At 46.9% G+C, this 21,878-nt stretch overlaps 1 protein-coding gene across 1 annotated transcript in view; it reads left to right on the plus strand.

Annotated features, from left to right (window-relative positions):
• The window catches only part of LOC130687296 (fat-like cadherin-related tumor suppressor homolog), a 46,728-nt gene extending 25,160 nt beyond the window's left edge, over positions 1-21,568 (plus strand). The window contains 27 exon segments of the mRNA XM_059495167.1: positions 1,825-1,920; positions 3,106-3,261; positions 3,867-4,083; positions 4,290-4,432; positions 4,534-4,775; positions 4,855-5,286; positions 5,415-5,649; positions 5,745-6,851; positions 6,987-7,383; positions 8,328-8,351; positions 8,896-9,132; positions 9,269-9,499; positions 9,584-9,778; positions 9,842-10,356; positions 10,429-10,573; positions 10,656-10,817; positions 10,898-11,775; positions 11,846-14,239; positions 14,308-14,823; positions 14,907-16,079; positions 16,155-16,545; positions 17,209-17,394; positions 17,777-17,846; positions 17,848-17,990; positions 19,000-19,161; positions 19,314-19,548; positions 19,629-21,568. Coding sequence (XP_059351150.1) covers positions 1,825-1,920; positions 3,106-3,261; positions 3,867-4,083; positions 4,290-4,432; positions 4,534-4,775; positions 4,855-5,286; positions 5,415-5,649; positions 5,745-6,851; positions 6,987-7,383; positions 8,328-8,351; positions 8,896-9,132; positions 9,269-9,499; positions 9,584-9,778; positions 9,842-10,356; positions 10,429-10,573; positions 10,656-10,817; positions 10,898-11,775; positions 11,846-14,239; positions 14,308-14,823; positions 14,907-16,079; positions 16,155-16,545; positions 17,209-17,394; positions 17,777-17,846; positions 17,848-17,990; positions 19,000-19,161; positions 19,314-19,548; positions 19,629-20,094 — 11,148 coding nt within the window. The 3' untranslated portion in view covers positions 20,095-21,568.
• Positions 21,569-21,878: the final 310 nt, after the last annotated feature.

Genomic DNA, 21,878 nt, shown 5'->3' on the forward strand with positions numbered 1-21,878 from the left:
CGTTTGCTTTTACATAACGATCTTTACAGCGTGCCAAGAGATTAATCGGTCGTTTAATGTTTAACACACAGGGGAAACGGCTGACAGATAGAGAGAGCGGGAATAAAAACAACCCGCACTATACGTTACTCAACATAAAAATCCATCTCCGCTCACGATTTATTTAGAGCTTCTCTCGATGCTTTGGCAATCTGACAACAGGGAGGGGGGGGGGGGGGTTGGAATAGCCTAGTGATATTCAATTTGAAATACCGTGTCACGATTAGCTTTTAAATACCAGCACAAAACTGGGACGAAAGAAGCTTATGCAAACTCGGAAAAAAAAAAAATGAAAATGCGTCGTGCGCGCACGGCCAACAATAAAAGAAAGGGGCGGATGAGCAGTCACGCGTGAAACCATTTCTTTTCGAATTGGCATTGTCTGATGATGGCCCTTTTTCTTTAACAGACGTGAAAATGTGGGATTGTTTTCTTTTTGATTCAAGCAATAACGACGACCAACAAGCGCTTTACCTTTCAGGTTTTTTTTTGTTTTTTTTTCTTTTTAATATTCACGACAGTGGCTCGTGTCACGACTACCACTCGAAAAGAAATTCCAATTAAAAAAGAAAAAGCAATGGCAATCATCACGAAACTATGTACCGAATTCCCGTCACTAACATTTCGATGACGGACGATTTCTTTTGCGTCTTGTTTAGCTTACATTCTCGCCCGTCCGTTCGTAGTGTTATCTCATCCGGAATTTTTTTTTCCTTTTTATAATTTAACAAAAAAGAATGTTGGCCGGCTTTTTTGTTTTTTTTCGGTGGTTTGCCTGGCACACACAAATTGACTCTTGAATACTTTTCGGTTATCTACTCGACGTGTTTCAATTGAAAAAAAAAAAAAAAAAATGTCGTCGGACGGCTGATGTTCGTCGAGGAGTTTCGACAACTTATACCAGCACTTGAAACACGTCAAAAAGAAAGAGCTTTTTACCAAACAGCTGTGCGTTTCCCTTCTTGTTACGAGAGGGGGAGGGTGGCGAAGGATTTTGTCGGTCCTTGTTTTGCACGGTCGTGTGGAACAAGCCGTTTGTCTCGTCAAAATTTTTTTTTTTTTTTTTTTTTTTTTTGAAAAATAATCACAATCATTATGACAGTAATAACTTGTCTGTCGGGGAAAAGCTTGCAAGAGGCTCGCGTCCTCCCTGTGTCTCTCGCCACACAAAACATGACTAATGAGACTTCTTGTCTCGTAGTTCATCCCTCTTGCATAATTATTATCTTCGTCAGTCCTAACCCCATGAATAGCTATTGATTTTTATCCCTTTCAAAAAAAATCTTCTTATGCCTCTCTTTTAATTTCCATCTGGCACCGAGAAAAAAAAAAAATGGCAATTCAAATTCAATTAGCGGGTGCCACGTTGCCAAGTGGGAAGCGAGTAGGCGTTTATTTTTATTTTTCACGCTTCTTACGTGATCTTCAAACGCCCCGTCTCTTGAACAACGTCATGTTGAAGGGGGAAAAAAAAAGAAAATAAGAATCTTGAAGACAATAATATTCGCTCAAAGATTCTCATTTTCGTCGAGTAATCATCACACAGTGGCGTCGTCTGCTGTTGACGCGTGCTTCACAGCCATTCTTCGAATTCGTGTGAGGACAAAGTCTTTTTTGACATGTCTCATCCTCGTCATTTTTGTTGTTCTCCCCCTTTTATCTTACAATTATGTTTGATGATTTCGTTGGAAAAATTCTTGGCGAGGTGGTGGCAGGAATGTTGGCTCTTTGATGTTTGAATTCACCAAATAATTAGCATATGTGATATGGTCTGTGTCGACCTAGAACGAGACGGAGGAGTGGCTCGATCCAGAGTCCAACAGCACCAGTTTGTGGATCACATCGCGGCTGGACAATCTATTGGGAAGTCCGGTCTTCAGGGTAAGACAAGGAGATAATGAAAGACAAAACATTTGGATAATCTCATGTGTAGTTCTTCGCTAATCAAACTTCATTTCTTTTTCGTACATGGTCTCTCTTCTGTTGGCTTTGGTTTCCGGGTATTAATAGTTCTGGTTGTCATGTAGGAGGCAAAACGTTACCTTTTGTTTCAATTTTTAGTTTCTTACTTTGGACTGACTTTCCGGGTGGCATGAAAGCCTCTTTTCTCATAACCCATTCTCCTTTTATTTTTATTTTTTACATTGGCAAATACCAAAAGTGAACAATAGGATTGAAATTCTCAGAGAGGATGAAACATAAAGTTGCTATGGTCATTATTATTGTGCTGGTCGACGGCCAGACGACACACGTAACGATGAGAATGTTACATTTCGTCGTATCATCTCTCTCTAGTGGTGCATGAGACGTACATTTTTTTTTTCTCCTTCTTCTTCGGCTGTACCAGAAGCAACTAAGCAACGCTACATCATAAAAAAAAAAAAAAAGAATGAAAATTTTCTTTTCATCATGAAAAACTCCCTCCTCTTTTTTATAAGTCTTATTTCTTTTCCTTCTTCTTTTGTTTGGGTCCTGTCAAACTGTCTTCTCTTTTGGCTGCTAGTTTCTTTCTCGACAAGTAGCACTACAATGGGGAATCCGTGCGTGAAAGTTACACGCACACACTGCTGGCTACCTGAAAGAAAGAAAAACTATTTGGTGTCTTCACCTATTCACTTACCTTTCTCCATTACACATCCCTTTTTTTTCTTTCTTTTCTATTCTTGTTCCTTTTTATTTTTCCCGGATTTTTCCTTTTTTTTATTTTTATTTCGGTTCTTTTTAGATTGGCACTCTTCCCGGTATTTAGGTGTTATATTTAATTTTTTCTTTTTTAGACTCCGCTATTTTGTTCCTATTGTTTTTTCTTCCTTTGTGTAGTCACATTCCTCTTTCGGCTGCGTGGAGACAGGGGAATTAAATAAAAATAAAAAGAGGACGAATGAGCCCCAATCACACGATATTTGTTTCGCGATGGTTGGGAGCTCGACCGTCTCTCGATGCTTTTTTTTTTTTTTTTTTCTCTCTTTCTTTTGTAGTTTTGAAAGGAAATTCACGCGGGAGAAAATAAAACAAATGAATTCGGGGTGAAAATGAGAACAGAATTAATGGTGTTTGCACGTACAGGTGGAAGCATTCGACCGCGATACTGGCGACAATGGCCGTGTCGAATACAGCCTAATGGAATCAGCCAACACTAAAGGACGCTTCCGGATTCATCCGCACAGTGGAATCATCTACGCCCAAAAGAGCCTCTCTGCCGGCCAAGAATTCTCGTTCAACGTGAGTATTGAATTACGTGCTGTGCCTTATACAAACGTTTATTATGAAAATCTAATTTTGAAGTATCCCTTAGTCGCATTTCAGCGTGTCGGCAAAACTTCAATTATTTCTTTATTTTTTTGCAATGGCGAACGGTGTCAATTTAGCGGAAAGTTCTCGAGTTTTTGGCATTGACTTAACGGCGTCGGATGGCCGTTTTGTGTTTGATGTCGGACAAAGTCTCCATGTGACAGCGGCAGCGCCATTCGCGGCGAGTTATTGGTCGCCTTGGAGTCTTTACGATCGGTTTAATGAATCCATTCAATGCTAATAGACGAGAAAAAGGAGGGGGGGGGAGAGAGAGAGAGAGTCCATTTTGTTCAAAGAAAGAGGTCGTTTCGGCAGACCAACTCGTTGACTAATACTGATAGAAATCGATCCGCTATTTGGATTTATTTTTATTTTATTCTTTCGAGTTTTATATTTTTCTCCCCTTTTGTTTGGAACTATCCAGTTGTGTGTCGTTTCCTTTTGTTTTTATTCGGGACCTACATCCCAGCACGCCATTGTTGTAGTCGTCCTAATGGCGTTATTTTAACGAACGATCCGCCTATAAATGTATGTAGGTCCGAGCCAGCGACCGAGGCCGTCCATCACGTAATGCTACCACCCGCGTTTCGGTGGCCGTCATTGGAGTGCCGGCGCAATCGCCCAATCCACCCGAACTAAGCACGGACAACAGCCGTCGAGCCGACGTCATGGAATCGGATCCCGTCGGTCACGCCGTCGCCTTCATCACAGCCAACGACCCGGATGGCGACATGCTTTGGTACAAGATCGAAGGTCGGTCTTTCTTGCTGAATATGTTTTTCGCCCGTTTTTTTTTTTTTTTTTCTTTGTTTCCCAAATTCCCGTCTCAGCTTTCGGTGTTTTTATTTCCGTTTTCAGCCAAAAGTTTTAGATTTCCCAGAATTCGCCCATGTTGTTTTGTTATGTGAATGGAATTATTCATGTCATATTTCATTTTTTGTTTTGTTTTTGATGGACAGATGGGAATATCGGGGACAAATTTGCAATGCAAACGACAGGCAATGGCAAAGTTTACGTCGCTCAGCCTCTCGACTGGGAACAGCAATCGTCTTATTTGCTCAACATTAGCATCACTGACGGCCATAACACGATTTACACTCAGGTTTCTATTTCTCGTTTATTTGATCGAATTGCATTTTCGCTCGGCGAGGACGGGCTTGGTAACTGAATATCCTCATGACATTGAAATCGCTTTTCGCCCAGTTGGAAATTACCGTACTGGACGTCAACGATCACCCGCCCGTCTTCTCGGAGCAACACTACCGGGCCGAAGTCTCTGAGAATGCCGAAGTGGGCGCGGAGATTATCATTCTCAACGCGACGGACGCTGATCAGGACAAAAGGGTCTTTTACGCTCTCCACGCGGCCGCCAGCGCCTCGTCCCTCCGTAAATTCAAAGTGGATTCGATCCGGGGCGTTGTCACTTTGGCCGAGAAACTCGACCGGTAAAAGAAAAACGTTGTGTTAGTTGCAATCCATTTTTGATGTTCATTTCTGTAACGCGCGATAAAAATTGGCTCGCAGGGAAACGATGGCCCAACATTTGCTGACCGTGTCCGTCAAAGACCAAGGCACTCCATCCAAACGCAATTTCGCCCGCCTCATGATCGACGTCATTGATCACAACGACCACACGCCCGAATTCATGTCGGAACTCGTCCAGGTTCGCATCTTCGAGACGGCCGCTGTCGGCTCGGTGGTCACGGCCATGCTGGCCATCGACAAGGACCGCGGAGCCAATTCGAAAGTGACGTATTCCATTAGCTCTGGCAATGTGGGTGGGACGTTCGTTATCGAGCCCGACTCTGGTCTCATCCGCGTCAATCAACCGCTGGATGTCGGCACAGCGCACGAGTACATGCTGGTAGTGAAGGCTTCTGATGGAGGTTCGCCATCGCTTTCCACCTCGTGTCGAGTCCACATTCTCGTCACAATGGCCGAGAACGATCCCCCCAAGTAAAAGATTTTATTTTATTTTTATTTTATTTTTTATTTATTTTTTTTTTTTTGAAATTTCCGCCCTATTTTTTCTTAATTATATTAAATCGAAACGTGTTTATTTTTTTTTTGCTTCGCATTTGCAGGTTCTTGCAGAGCGAGTACACTGCCGACGTCTTTGAAGACGCCACTGGCGGGACTTTTGTTATTCAGGTGGAGGGTAGATCCATCTCGAGCCTGTTATTCGAAATCACCGACGGCAATAGCGACGGCTCCTTCACCATCAATCCCAGTACGGGAATCATTGTCGTGTCGCCGAGAGGTGGCCTCGACTACGAGACTACCAAACACTACAATCTGAGCATCAGCGCCATGAATATGGTACGTTATCTTTGCTACTCGCCGCCATTGTCTGACCTTGTTGCCACGCCCTAATTATTCACCCTTCCCTCTCCTTTTCAACGTTTTAATTACAGGCCGGCTCGTCAGCCCGATGTCTTGTCCATGTTCACGTGTCCGACGTCAACGACAATTCGCCGACGTTCAGTCAGGACCTGTACGAAGGAACCATCTCGGAATCGGCTCTGGCCGGCTCGCTGGTCTTCCAGCGTTTGTCGTCGGCTCCGCTGGTCGTGTCGGCCAAAGATCGCGACGCCGGAGTCAACGCGCTCCTGTCGTACGACATTGTGGAACCGCGAGCGGCCCAGCTCTTCGCCATCGATTCGAACACGGGCGCTGTGCGAACGCTGGCGCCGCTCGATCGGGAGCAGCTGGCCCGAGTCGAGTTCACTGTCCAGGTGTCGGACCATGGCCGCCCTAGGCGCAACTCGGACCAAGTGGCCCGTGTCAGCATTGTTATCACCGACGTCAACGATTCGCCGCCGAAATTCACGGGCCAGCTGCCTTACAGCGCCTCGGTGCTCTTGCCCACTTTCGCCGGCGTGGCCGTCTTGCGCGTCCGGGCAGAAGACCCCGACGTCGACATCAACTCGACTCTCACTTATCAGATCAAAGGCGGCAATGGAGCGGGCAAATTCGCTATCGACAGGCGCACGGGCTGGATTAGCGTCTCGGACACGGACGGCTTGGCCGGCAATAATTTCTACACGCTGGAAGTTGGCGTCAGGGACGGCAAGTTCAGCACGGCCACCAAAGTGGAAATCCAACTGGAAAAGATGTTGCCTTCCGGTCTGGCCTTCGCCCAGGACAAGTACACGGGTTACGTGACCGAGAACAGCACCCGCGGGCCGTCGACGATCGTGGCCCTCAACGTGCTGGGCACGCATCTCAACGAGCACGTCACTTTCTCCATCCTCAATCCGCAAGGGCTTTTCCAGGTGGGAAGCACTTCCGGCGTCGTCCAAGCTATCGGCCTCGTCCCGTTCGACCGCGAAGTTCAGCCGCGTTACGTCATCGTCGTCGAGGCGCGGAGCGAGCGCGGCGACGGCGAGAAACCGCGCATCGCCCACACTCGCGTCGAAATTGAAGTCACGGACATCAACGACAACCGGCCCGTCTTTTTCAACCTGCCATACTACGCCGTCGTCTCGGCCGAAGCGCCCAAAGGCAGCGTCGTCACCAAGGTTGGTATTTTTATTTATTTGATTTTATTTTATTTATTTTTTTTTTTTTGGAAAGGCCATCAGCAGCATGACTGTGTTATTTATTTATGCAAGTGCAACCGCAGCCATTTTTTAATCGAATCATTTTCAAATTAGGTGCAAGCGATGGACAAGGACGTGGGCGAAAACGGTGACATTCGCTACGAGTTGCTGCGCGGCAGCGGCGAATTATTCCGGGTGGACCGCCGCACTGGCGAAATTTTGCTGCGTCACGTCCTGGAAGGACAACATCACAGCGACTACGAGCTGGTGGTGGCGGCCTACGACGGCGGCACTCCCCCGCTCTCGTCGGAGGCCTTGGTCCGCGTCAAGGTGGTGGACAAGAGCCAACCGGTCTTTGGCCAGCAATATTACTCGGCTTCGGTGGCCGAAAGCGCCGATCCCCTCTCGCCGGTGCTCAGCGTGCAGGCGTCTAGCCCCTCGGGCAGGCAATTGATCTACTCCATCGTGTCGGGCAACGAGGGCGAGGAGTTTGCCGTCGACTTTAACACAGGTTCGTGTTCGTTTTTTTTTTTTTTTGTGTGTGTGTGTCTTGTCTGTTCTTGTACACATCCGTTCATCCATCACTCGTCCGCTTCTCTTTACCTACCCCCCTGATCAACTCCACCCTTGGGTCTGCGTGTCCGTTCCAACCACAATCACCCTGGGTAGAAACGTTGATGCTCGCTGTGTGTAGAGTCGAATTTTTAGAAACGAAAAAGAAAGTAGCTTGGCTGTTTTCATCTACATGTCGCACTGGGCTACGGCTGATTTATTTATTGTTGAATTCATCGTTGGCGTGCACCACGAGCTGGCCAAGTCGAAAATGAAGAGAGAGATTACCACACACCTCGCGTCTTTCTTGTCAGCATCCATCAACGTTTTGTTCTTCGTCGTCGTCTTCTTAATAGATCAACAACCCTGGAACAGAACAGAAAAGAAAGAAAAATAGTTTTTTTTTTTTTAAGGCCACCTCAAACTCTTAAAGCCCATCGACCCTCCTTCTTCATTTTGTCCGTCCATGATCGATGAGGTTGATCGGAGGCTCAACAACAATGAATAACATGGAAACAAAAAAAAAAAGATGATTATTTTTTTTTTGTTTTTGTTTTTGTTTTCATCGTTTTCTCCGGAAAAAACAAAACAATTCCAGCCGTTCCATTGCGGTGGTTTCATTATGGAAGTGAAAATGCGGTTACATTTTTTCCTTTCACAATTATTTACAGCCGATATATAACGGGCCATGGCCGGTTAATAAAACTATCCCAGATGCTAGTGTCGTTTTGAATTAACCGATTACCTCGCTTTCAGGACAACTCCGCTAACACAAACGTTAACACTCTCATCTAATAATTTAAAAAATCATATTCATTTAAAACAAACTTGAAAATTGATTGTTTGTATTTTGTTTTATTTTTTCCTATTTCGCCTTTTAAAAACACTTCTGTCGAACTTCAGCCCACAACTCGGAAAACGGGCCTTGTAAGTAACTTTTAAAAAAACTGACCCCACTTATTTTTTGTTGAAAAATTCCTAATTGCTGCGCTATTATTTGATGATCTAATCTTAATCGCCCACTATTCGCTAGTTGCACATTATTAGTTCTTAGTTTTTATCCACTTCTTGCTTGCCACACATTTCTGCAGTACGCACCCACACCACTTTTCCTTTCTTTTTGCTCACGCCCAGCTTATTCCTCATCTGTTATCCTTTCACTTTTTTTTTTTTTTTTTTTGCAAGCCTAAGTTTCTATTGTCGCAATTTTGGCCAGCCAAGCGTGTTGTTATCTGCTGGTGGCGATGAGAAGCTTCCCACACACACACCTTGTCACGGTTTCACACAAGGCGTTAGATAGTTCTATTTATTATTATTTACGTAATTCATTTTTTTCTTTTTTGCACGAAGCTTGCCTACATCTATTTTGATCTGTGTCTATCCTTGCGTGTATGTGCCTAGTAACCGGAAATCATAATATGTACGCCTATGCTTAATGTGAAGCATTTTTTTGTGTGTGTGTCGGTCACAGGTCTCATCTATATCGTCAACAGGCTGGATTACGAAGCCAGATCCAAATACGAATTGCTCGTGCGCGCTACCGACAGCGTATCGGGTTCGCATTCAGAGGTGCCCGTCAGTGTCAGCGTCGACGATGCCAATGATTCACCGCCAGAATTCAGCAACAACGAGTACAATGTCACGTTGTCGGAAGCCACGCCTTCCGGTACGGTGGTGTTGGCTGTCAGCGCTCACGATCTCGATTCCGGTACAGAATTTATTTAATAAATAAATAACTAAATAAATAAGACAAATGAGGCAAAAAAAAAAAAAAAATATTTAAATTTTTCTCTTCCTGGTCGGTGCGTGTTATAAAACCCAATTTCTGTGTTGCTTCTGGTTAGGCATCAACGCCCAAGTCGTTTACCGACTGTTACCGGATACCACTGGGGGACAAGACGGGCCAGCGGTAGTTGCCGCTCCGGCCGAGTTCTTCCACATGAACCCGGAAGACGGAACGTTGATTCTGGTGCGTTCTCTGGACCGTGAAACCCAGTCACAACACCATCTGCTCGTCATGGCTTCTGATCAGGGCAGCCCGTCTCTCTCCAGTACAGCACACATTTGGATCAGAGGTTTGTAACCGAAAAACATAAACAAAGGAAGAAGCGAGAAGACGTTTAACACATGTTTTCTGTTTTACTTTTTGCGCAAAACAGTGGAAGACGTAAACGACAATCCTCCGCAATTCGAACAACGTTCGTACCGTTGCGTTCTGAGCGAAGATGGCAAGCGAGGCCAATTCGTCACGATGGTAACTGCAACAGATCCGGACGTCTCCGATCAGACTCGGTTAATCTATTCGCTAACGGGCGGCAATGATCAGCAAATGTTTAACATTGATTCAAAACGAGGTATTTCATTTTGCATAACAAACCGGCCGTAGACATTTTCACGGCTGTCATTTGTTTTTGAAGGTACCGTGACGTTGGGTAACTTGCATCGCTTTGGAGAACAGCCAAATTACTTGTTGAACATCAGCGTCAGCGATGGCGTATTTACAAGTTTCGCAGCGCTCCAAGTGGACCTCCTTTCAACTAATCGGCATTCGCCCAGCTTTTCTCGCCCGCTTTACGAAGTGGAAGTGCTGGAAAATCTTCCGGCTGGCACGTTGGTGATCCAACTCAACGCGACCGACCTGGACAGGGACGATTTCGGACGCATATCGTACGCCATTTTGTCCACCGTCGCTTCGGAAATGTTTAGAATCGACGAGGAGACGGGAGATGTTTTCACTCGGCGGCCACTCGATCGTGAAGTGCGCAAAGTCCACGAGATCCCAGTGGTGGCGTTCGATGCTGGTGGCAAATCGGGTCACGCTACGCTCCGTGTCAAAGTCGGAGACGTCAACGATAACCGACCGAGGTTCCTGCTGGCTGAATACAGAGCCAACATCCATGCCAATTTCTCTGTTGGGCAACCATTCCTTAAAGTATATATCTTTGTTGTTTTTTATTAATTTGTTCCGCAAAGATCTAATGTTCCTTCCAAAACAAATTTTTAGGTTCAAGCCATGGATCTAGACGTGGATAGTAACGCGAAATTAAGTTACTCCATTTACGAATCAAATGGAACTAAAGCCTCAGACACGTTCGACATCAACTCATCTACTGGAGAACTCTTTTTAAAGCTGAATGCACTTGCCCTTGGTATTATTTTTTTTTTTTTGTCTAAATTCCGTATTGATCTGATTTTCTTTATCTAAACGCGTTCTCCCTGCGCTTTTTCTAGCCAACGAAGTGTTTCAATTCTTCGTTCGAGCAGAAGATCACGGCTCTCCAGTATTGGGCACGGAAGCTCCAGTTGATGTCCTCATCCTCGATCCGCAAGAGCGAGCGCCTACATTCGAGAGGACTTCGTCTAAATATTTCATTTCTGAATCCGCACCAGTTGGTAATGATAACAAATGTCCCAATTATGCCTTTTTTTTTTTTTTTTTTTTTCAGTACTGAACGTTAAAAATTCTGTGTCAGGCACGACGATTGCGAGAGTAAAAGCGGTCAGTGGCGGCGAGCAATTGCATTACACGATCGTTCCAGCTCCGAGAAATCCCGATTTAGACAATGGAAGCAGAGATGAAGACGTGGAACCATCTCCCTTCTTTTCTGTGGACGATCAGGGACAGATTTATTTATCCCTTCCGTTGGATCGCGAAACGTGCGACATCCACATCATCACCGTCGTTGCCTCAACAGACACCTCACCTCCCATTATCGCCTTTACGGAGGTCATCATCCAAGTGCTGGACACGAACGAACATCCGCCCGAGTTCGAAAGCAATCCGTACAACGTCATAGTAGCTGAAAATGCAGAGAAAGGCACCAGCGTCATTCGAGTGTCGGCTTTGGACGGAGACCGTGTCACTGGAACGTACGGCGATCTTCGCTATTCGTTCGGCCACAGCATGGCGCCGGAATTGGCCAATATATTCCGCTTGGATTCCGTGACGGGTTGGATCACCACGTTGGGTCTTCTCGATCGTGAAGAGCGTGATCGCTACATTTTGCCCATCATCGCCAGCGACAACGGAACGCCGGCCAAATTGACTTCCACGACGGCGGTGGTAATCGAGGTGCGCGACTACAACGACAACCCGCCGCAATTCTCTCAAAGTCACTACGTTGCGGCCGTCAACGAAGAAGCCCTTCCGGGCACGGTCGTCGTCCGCTTGACCACCACCGATCGCGACAGGGACCAAAGCCGGACAGATTCTTCTTCGGCGCCGCAGCAGCCCCAGTTGCAGTATTACATTGTCAGCGGAGATCCACGCTCCCAGTTTGGCATCCGACAAGGCGAAGTTTATGTCGAAAGAGCGCTGGACCGTGAAGAAATCGGCTCTTATAGCCTCCAGGTAAAACACGTAAAACTGAAAACTGTGGTTTTTTACAGTCGTTTCACGTTCGCATTTTTTAAAATTTAAGGTACTTGCTACTGACGGCTTCTTCACGGCCACTACCCACGTGACTGTTGACATTTTGGACGACAACGATCACGCTCCTGTTTGCACTCAGCACCGTTATCACGAGCTCGTTTCGGAAGCAACTGCTCCGGGCACGTTTATCGTTCGAGTCAGGGCGACCGACGCGGACGAAGGGCCCAATGCTAAGATGAAATTCTACCTGACGGGCGAAGCAGCCGATTTCTTCTTTTTGGACCCTTCGTCTGGCCAGTTGAAGACGCTGAAACCTCTCGATCGAGAGACTAGACCCACGTACACGCTGACAGCTCACGTTCAAGATCGCGAGCGGCCTCAGTGGGAATGTACTTCCGAAGTCGTCATCGCCCTGATGGACGTCAACGACAATGCTCCGAGTTTCAATCAAGATTGGTACACATTCGCCGTTCCGGAAGACGCGGAATTGAGGACCATCGTGGGCAAAGTCCACGCTACCGACAGCGATCTCGGCCTCAACCGGAAGATTAGATACAGTCTCCTAACATCGACGACCTCTTTGGCCGGCCAGAACTCGTTCGCCATCGACGCCGAGAGCGGAATTGTGACGGTGGCCAAAGGTCTGGATCGAGAAACTGTATCATCCTACAACTTGACCGTGTCCGCCATTGATTTGGGCACGCCCGCCTTGGTATCTACCGTCGTCGTGACGGTGGTCGTGACGGACGTCAACGACAATCCCCCGCAGTTCAGCCGCAAGTTGTACGCAGCGTCGGTGGCCGAAAGTTCGTCCGTCGGGACGGAAATCTTGAACGTGCTGGCCACTTCGCTGGACATTGGTATCAACGCCGAGATCAAATATTCCATCGTTGGAGGCAACGAACATCGCCATTTCACTATCGATCCGCTCTCCGGCGTCATCAGTCTGGCCGAGCCGCTGGATTACGAACGGGCTCGAGAGTTCTACTTGACCATCCAAGCTCTTGACGGAGGTGTTCCTCCTCTAAGCAACCACGCTGCCGTTAACATCACCGTGCTGGACAGCAACGACAACCCGCCCGTTTTCACTCAGGCCAGCTACAGTGCGGCAATCCGCGAAGACGCCATGATTGGCGAGACCGTATTGCGACTGAACGCCGTCGATTTAGACAGCGGTGATAACGGCCGGATCACTTACACGCTTCTCAATGGCGACCGTCATTCTCAGTTCCGTATAGATGGCAGCACGGGTTTATTAACGGTGGCCGGACAGTTGGACAGGGAATTGATTACGAGTTACATGCTGGAAGTGGAAGCGAGGGACAATGGAGCCCCGTCTTCTCTAGCCGGAAACGTCCTGGTCTCGGTGGAAATTACGGATGCCAATGATAATCCCCCTGCCTTCTCCCAAGTCAATTACACGGCCATCGCCCAGGAAGACAAACCTCTCGGATTCGTCATTCTCAAACTGCAAGTGACGGATGCCGATGGACCGTCCAATGCCGGTCCTTTTACATTCGAGATCAGGACCGGTAACGTGGACAACGCCTTCCGTATCGATGGCAACGGTTCGTTGCGCACTGCCAGGCGCTTCAACCACAAAGTGCGCGACCATTACAACCTGCAGATCGTCGTTTTCGATAACGGCAGTCCGCCGCTTTTCTCCGACACTTGGGTTTTGGTCAAGGTGATTGAAGAGTCCAAGTATCCTCCCATCATCACACCTTTGGAGATCAACATCAACTCCTTCCTGGACGAATACGCTGGCGGAGTCATCGGCCGTGTTCACGTCAACGATCAGGATCCTTACGACACTTTGGTGTACTCTATCGTCGAGGAAAAGGCTTACCAACACTCGTCGGTGGCCTTGTTCGAGTTGGATCCGGAAGATGGAACACTGATCGCCAAACCGGGCCTGGATGTAGGAGCCTACACTGTCAACGTATCCGTGACGGACGGCAGGTTTTTCACCTATTCGGCCGTCAAAGTCAACGTCGTCTTCATCTCAGACGAGGCGCTGCAAAACGCCATCATCCTGACGATCCGCGACATCACGCCCGACGATTTCGTCACCAGCTACAGGAAGAACTTCCTCAAGGCCGTCCGCAATATCATGAACGTCCGGACTAAAGACGTCTTCATCATCAGCATCCAGCCGCAAGTGGCATCACCTACCGGCCAGCCGTCGTCGAAAAGCAACCGGACGAGGCGCGGAGATGACACGTCGCCGCTCAGGAAGTCGGCCGCTGTCACGAGACTGGAACCCATGTGGCGCGTCCGCGATCCCGCACGACAATCGAGGCCCAACGTGGACATCTTGTTCTCTGTTCAGAAGCCAGCCGGTGGGTTCTATCCTCCGTCCATTGTTCGCAAGCAGCTGCTGGACAACGTGGCAGAATTGGAGGCCACCATCGATCATCATCGCATTTCCGGCACTGTTCAGGTCTGAATTTTCTTACGGCATCATCGTTTTTTGAATGATTTAGAAATCAATTGTTCTATTTATTGTAGGGTTTCTGCACGTCCAACTTTTGCGGCGTCAATGGCAAGTGCTACGATCGAGTGGTGCTGGACGACACGATGACAGTGGCCATTACCTCCGACATAAGCAGCTTCGTGGCTCCTCGCCATAAATACAAGCCGACGTGCTTGTGCAAAGACGGTTACGGCGGAGAGAAGTGCGACGTGGTGGCCAACGAGTGCGCCCGGAATCCGTGCCCGGATTCACGCATCTGCCGGCCCGAGTCGGGTTCTCCTGGCTATTCGTGTCGCTGTCCCGAGAACCATCCGGGATGCGTCAACGAATTGACACAGATCACTCCTTGCAAAGACGCCACGTCTGGATGCTACCAACCCAGTCATCCGATCTACTTCTCCGGGAAGTCATACGCCCAGTACAACCTGGGATCTTCCATCGAGCGCCGTCTTTTATTGACCCTTCGATTCCGCACTGTCCATCAGACCGGAAGCATCATGTTTGCCAGTGGTCGTATCGATTACAGCATCCTGGAAATCGTCAATGGCGAGGTACATCTAAACCCTCATTTACATTTTGGAATTTATCTTTAAACGAAGTGTGATTTTTTTTTTTTTTTTTTTTTTTTTTTAAGGTTCAATATCGATTTGATTGCGGAAGCGGAGAAGGACTTGTACGAGTGACTGGTTTAAGTGTCAACGACGGAGCTTGGCACGATATCCGAGTGGAACGTCACGGAAGCGTGGCTGAAGTGACGGTAGACGGATCGTACCGATCTCAAGGAGCAGCTCCCGGAGTCAACGATGTCCTCAACCTGGAACCAATTAGCGATCACGTCTTTTTCGGCGCGGAAGTTCGCACGTTGGACGATGTCCGCATGGGCTTTGTCGGATGTTTGGATGACATCCGTTTGAATGACAACCTCTTGCCGCAACACATACCCATCAGTTCGCCGGCCTCGTCTTTGAACAGCCTCGGTTCCAGTCACGGCACGTCGGCCAGTCCGTCCATCACGTTGAAGAGGTTTACCAACGTCGAATTCGTCTGCAGAGTCCCGCTCGAAAGGCCTGGCATCTGTGGCAGCCAGCCTTGTCTGAATGGTGGCACGTGCACTGAAATGGCCGGTATCTTGCCCGGCTATCAGTGCACTTGCCGGCCTCGTTTCATGGGCTCCCGCTGCGAGATTGACAGCGATCCTTGCGCTTCTTCGCCCTGTCTCTTTAACGGCCGATGCTACAACCTCAACAACGACTACCGTTGCGAATGCCCCACCCGTCTCAGTGGAAAACGCTGCGAATACGGCCGCTATTGCAACCCCAATCCTTGCAAAAACGGCGGCATCTGCGAGGAAGGTGGCAGCGGACCCATTTGTAAGTGTCGCGGATTCACCGGCGATACTTGCTCCGTCGACGTCAACGAGTGCGAGCCTTCGCCTTGCCAGAACGGCGGCACTTGCGTCAACATTGTCGGCAGCTTCCAGTGCCTCTGCCCCAACAACGTCACCGGCCATTACTGCACAGAACTGGCCTTCAAAAACGATTCGATCACGTCCGATTCGTTTTTCAGCAACTTTCCGATTCTATGGATTTTGATCGCCGCCGGCCTCACCGTTATGATCCTGTTGATCATCTTGCTAGTCAGCTGTTTGTGGAGAAGGAACAAGCGTTCGCGGAGCGGCAGTCACCGATCGCACAGCATGAACGACTCTAACGGCAAAGAAATGGTCCCTCTCAATTCTAGCCGACCGATAGATTTGTCGGAATTCAAACGCGGCTCGAAAATGAGCAACCTCGAAGCCACCAATCAGGTAATTTCTTGTTTTTCATTTTGCTATTCTGCTAGTTTTTAATTAATTCATTTCATTTCGCCTATGTTGTTTCAGGTACCGCCCATGTTGCCGCCGCGTCCAGCTTCGTACACGCCCAGCATCGGAGAGCCCACGTACCTTCCGCTGAACAACTTGGACACGATCCGCAGTTACGGATCGGCCGCTGACGAACTGGAAACTTATCCCATGTTGGGTTTGCCGGCCTATAATGGGAACGGCATCGGGAGTGTGGGTGGTCACAACAATCCCGATTACCATCCGAACTTGAACCGGCCGACGGGTGTCGGCATGGCTTCCAATGGCGGCACGGTGTTGGCTTCGCCTCCTGCCCACCTGGCGGCGCACGACACGCTTAGCGACACGGATAGTGTACACAAGCCACGCTGGTCTGATCTGGAAAGCAATCTCAAAGGATCTTATTACGAAGCAGCCAAAATCCACAACGGTACGTCGTATATTAAAAACTTGTTTCATTAGTCTCAAGTTACAACCTCTCTCCCAACTCTTGATACCCTCTCGCTCTCCTTATTACCTCTGCTTCCTCTTATTCTGCTTGTTTTATTATTATTATTTTTTTTTTTTTTTTTTTTTATCTACTTCTCTATCCTTCTGGATAGCTGGTGGCCCGTACCAATTACTACTTTGGGGGGAGGGGGTACTGCCATCCGTTTTATAACTCCTATCTTGGTCGTTGGCCTTTTGATTCGGGGGGGGGGGGGGGGATCCTTTTGTTGCAGCTCTAATGTTTCATTATGGATGTCGGATGAGACTTATCGTCTGCTTTGATCTGTGATATCGCAGTGGCGTACTTTGCGAGTCTCAACGTCAGACGCTGTAATAATACGGCCGGATGACTGGCTTTGATCCATGTTGAATGAATTATTGTCCGACAACGGAGTCTGCTGGACTTTTTGTTGATGATTAGTTTCTCCACCCTCCGTATGCGGACATTATGTACCTTTGTCCTCGTGCGACATCCTACCAATTGTTGTATGAGCCTTTGAAATTTGTGCACATGGACGGGGGGGGGGTGACAAATGGGAGTTGGTGGTAGTATCAAGCGTCTGATCTCATGTCTGTGTGTCTCATGTATCTCCAAACTTGATAGACCTGAAAGGGAAATGCAGCGAGACGGGATCGACGGCCAACCGGATCCACCATAATCATCACCATCTGAACGGCAGCCACTACGGCCATACCGGAGGTCTGATGCTCAGCAACGTTAAAAGCACAAACAAGGACGCGATTGCCTCGGTTTCTACATCCGTCTCTGCCAGCCTCGACGATTGTGCGCGTACGTCTAGTCCCCAATCACTCAGAGCTATTATCGTCTGAAACATCTTCTCTACCTTTTTCTCTCTCTCTCTCTCTCTCTCTCTACCCCACTCACGCAATCTATCGTCTGAATTTCTTCTTCTTTTTCCTTGTATTTTTCGTTCGTCTCTTCGGGTCGATCTTTTCTTCTTTTCAAAACATTCTATTCTTTCACCTGAAAAATTCGAAATCATTTTCGTATTGTGCAAAGGGCAGAATAACGGGGGGTTTAAGTTTGATTTCTTTTTGTTTCTTTTTTTGGTTTCTTTGGTTAACGAAAAATGGCGGAACGACCACGAAACGATGTTTAAAAAAAAAAAAAAAAAAACACACAAAAAACAAAAACAAATGAATAACTAAAGGTGGACAGCGCGGTGGACTTGCATTGGGTACGTCGAGCCCCGTGACGCTCTTACCTGCTGCGGGAATTTCCATACAACTGCTCCATGTCCCCGCTACCCACCCCGCCTCCCAGTCCTCCCATCATTCCGCCATTACCTAGGGACTATGCCGAATTCGAATTGAGTCTACAGACATTGATGAGGCAAACCGCTCTGCTCAGCCGGCCTTCACCGAGTACGTAAACAAGAAAGACGAAAAAAACAAAAACAAAAAGCAATTGGAAAACAAACATCACATTTTTTGCCTGCGCACGCGTTTTTATTTTAGTTGTGTGTTGTATTTTGATTTACCCCTCCCTTTTATTTTGCGGGATCACACCAACACCAAGGCTTCCCTTTTTTTTTTTTTTTAGAAAAAGGTTTCCGCAATCGAACGGGATTTAGAGGAGCAGTTAGTTTTTCCCCATAGCGCATCTGTTTTTGGAATTTTGTTTGCACCTTCTTGAACCGCACCTTTGATGCGGCAGGTCGTGTTATCCGCTTGCGCTTTTCGTTCGTTTACGTGTTTTCTTACCTTTTGTTTTTTTTTTCTCTGTTTTGCACGCAGTTGCACGACTCCGCCCGAAATCCGTCCGCCTTACAAGTGCGTTTTATTTTCTTTTTTTCCCCTTGCTTGTTCGTCTTCGCTTCTGCACATTTTCACTCTTTTTAAATGCATGTTACCCCCTGCCACCCACCACCAATTCTTTGACTTTTATCTTTTCTCGAAGGAAAGAAAAACTGATAGTCATTATTTATATTTTTCTTCAAGCTTTAACAGCCCCCTTTGGCAGCTTACAGTCGGCACGCTAATTAATGCAAAGTCCCTTTTCCGCTTTCAATATATATGGCAGCAGCTCTTTTGATTTCCTCAGGCTTGCAAATGCCCAGCTGTACACACACACACACACACACATTGGGTGAACAGTAGAGCTGAGTCTTTGAAGTTCTTGAGATCAAAAGAAGCCTAGCTTCATCAGCTTTTAGCGGTGCTAGGGAACATTTGCAATTAGAGACTAACTATGCATGTTGCAACAAAAAAAAAAAATATGAATGAAACTTGCCGCTAAGCTGGAAGTTCATTGCCCAAAAATAAATGTATACGCGACAGCTTAAGACATTATGCGCTACTCGCTCGAGCGTCGTCGCCTTGTTGACAGACATCTGACATTCTTTTTTTTTTGTGTGTGTGTTAAAAATAACAGGTTATCACTGGGACTGTTCGGATTGGGCCAATCAGAGCCAGAACCCGTTACCTAACATCACTGAAGTACCAGGGTCCGAGATACCCGACTCTTCGAGTTTCCATAGCAACGAAAGTAACGAGTCCAATGGCAACAACCATCAACTCGACACCCTGCACAACGGTACGTTTTTCGATCATTAGTCCGAGCTAATAGTCGATACGCTTTTCTTTATTTAACGACCACGTCTATGAACGCTCCGATTACCTTAGTCATCACCATCCGGAATGCATCCGCCCTTTAATACGAGTTTTCCTTTCTCTTCTTTTTTTCAGGGATGATGATGACAATCAGTCCCGAACGTGACCTGGATACGTTGGTGGAAGACCCGAAACCTGTCCCGACATCGAACGGATTCAGATCTTTGGATTCGGATTGCGGTACGGATGTTGAGATGGGATCCAACAGCACCAACCCGTTCCGAACATGTCAACCCCCGAGCTTCGAGGAAATCCTCGCCAACAGCGGACTGCGCCTGTCGGATTTGGCTGTCGTCTCCATACCCAACAGGTAGGTTTTGCATTTTGCATGTGTGTCGCAAACGCTTTGCCGGATATTGACACGTCTCGCACTTTATTCATTGCCAATAGCGATGGAGGATGTAGCGACAGTGAAGCACCGTCAGAGTCATTACCACCACCTGGCAACTACTCTAGGCATCCCAATCATTATCTACCACCTTACAGCATCGCCAGCGAAACGGAAGCGGAAGATTCATCGCCCGTCCGCGGCGGCAACAACAATGGACGCAACGTCTACGGCAATCGCGGCGTAACGAACAACGACGACGATGACGACAGCAGCCCATCATCGTCGAGCTCGTTTGCCAGTCAAATCCGTCGCCCGCTGACCAATTTACGGGCCGTGGGGAACGGAGCTTCCGCCGCATCGTCTGCTCACGATCGCGTTTCGTCGTTGATGGGCTCGTGCAGTGACGTATCCAATTTGTGCGACATTGAAGATTCCGAGTTTGAAGCCGAGGACGTCAGGCCGAGAATGCCAGCGCCGATGACTACGATCCATAAAGCGGGCCAACCGATCCAGACAGACGTCTAAGATATGTAACTAAGCAGCTAGCAACTAGACATCATCTCGGATCGATGTCGCCGAAAATCGAGGACGACAGATGTTATCTACGGCCTTGAAGTGCCTCGGCGTTTTTCCTCCCTCCGTTCTTTTCTATTCATTTTCCATTCTCTGTGCACTTTGCTGGGCGGCGCGTGATCCAGCCCATTTGCTTTCCCGGCAATCTATTTGCCAGTTCTTTTCTTCGTCGTTTGTCGAGCGCTCCGTTTCCCCGCTCTTTTAGCGCTTGAACGGCTGCAAACGGGAAGACGATCGTCATCAGCTCAGAGATTTTATTAAGAGCTTCACTCGTTTCACACTGCGAAAATGTTTTTTAAATGTTGGAAGGGAAGTGAAAATTCAATTGAAAAAAATGACGAAGTTTAGCAAACGCTGTACTGAGAGAATTGTGTACGCGTCAAATTGTGCCACTCACCTCTGGAACACACGCAACTTTTAAAAACTGTAAAAAGTAATGTATGTAGATTGGCTATCGTGATTCAAACTCCCCCCTCCTACCACTGTCCATCCTCTTTTTCATTCTTTTTGTGGATAATCCCGTGGAAGTGGAGTGTGTGTGCGACCTCTGCTTCGTTATGTATGACGTGCAATGTTTATCTTCTATTTTTCTTGGTCTCCATTTTCGTTTGATCACGAAGCAAACGCGGTCCAGCTCGTTCGTTGTCCTCTTGTTTTTTTTTTTTGTTTTTTTACCTCTCTTTCTCCTATTTTTATTGTTTGATCTGACCTTTTTTCTTAGTCGGTTTCATGTATTCCTTTAGAAAACAAAAGGTTTTGTCGCGTCTGTGCGGGGTTGCCTTTTGATTTTATGATTTTTTTTTTTAAAGATAACGAAATGTTTGATTTCGCGTATACCAACAACATATTGTGTTCTGGCAATTATCAATGCACGTGGCTTTTTTTTTTTTTTTAATCTTTTGAATTTCTTCTCTTTTGTTTTTTTATTTTCATTTCCTTGTTTTTCGTTCCTCTTGTTGTTTATATTTTTTTCTTTTTCCTTGTTGCACAGGAAAATTAACGAGCTGGCGGCAACAAAAAAAAAAAAAGAGAGACTTGATCCAGCCATATCTAAAACTGTTTGCCGCAATTTGTGTTTTTTCTGCCTTCCCCAAACCTCTTTTTACACAGACATATATATTATATAAATATGGAGAAAGAGAGAGAGATTGAAGAGAGGCATTTTTGGGGCATCGTATATTACAGGGCTTCGAGTAATATTTTTGCACCTACATTGTTCGCTTTTCCTTCTCTTTTGTCCAGTTTGTACATTAAACGATGATCGTGATGACGACATGGCAACGGTGTAGCAGACAACAACAAAAAAGTGTTTGAAAAAAATTGAAAGAAAAGTGTTGTACAGTTTTACCTTTTTAAAAACAACAAAAAATATGATTTCATCTCTTTTGTAAAGAAAATTGTGACAAATACACAGAAAACGCATGTTTATTTCATTGTACACATTTCATATTGGCTATGAAAGATCTGCAGTGATTGGTTGTTGCTAGTTGTGTGCTGCCACCGTACGGTGGCCATGGCGAAAATTAGCATAGAAAGAAAAGTACAAAAATCAAAAAAGAAAAAGAAGGGAAGGGTTAGCATTTAAGCATTGTTTTAAGCGGGAGATCGAACTGAGATCATTATAGTCTTACCACGTGCGGCTGGTGCACGTCTATTGACGCACAGTCCTACACAATGCGTTATTTGCATGAAAGCTAGATTTCTTTGTCGCAGTGAATTATCGAGCCGTGCAATCT

The sequence above is a fragment of the Daphnia carinata genome, chromosome 4, assembly GCF_022539665.2.
Source record: "Daphnia carinata strain CSIRO-1 chromosome 4, CSIRO_AGI_Dcar_HiC_V3, whole genome shotgun sequence".
NCBI lineage: Eukaryota > Metazoa > Arthropoda > Branchiopoda > Diplostraca > Daphniidae > Daphnia > Daphnia carinata.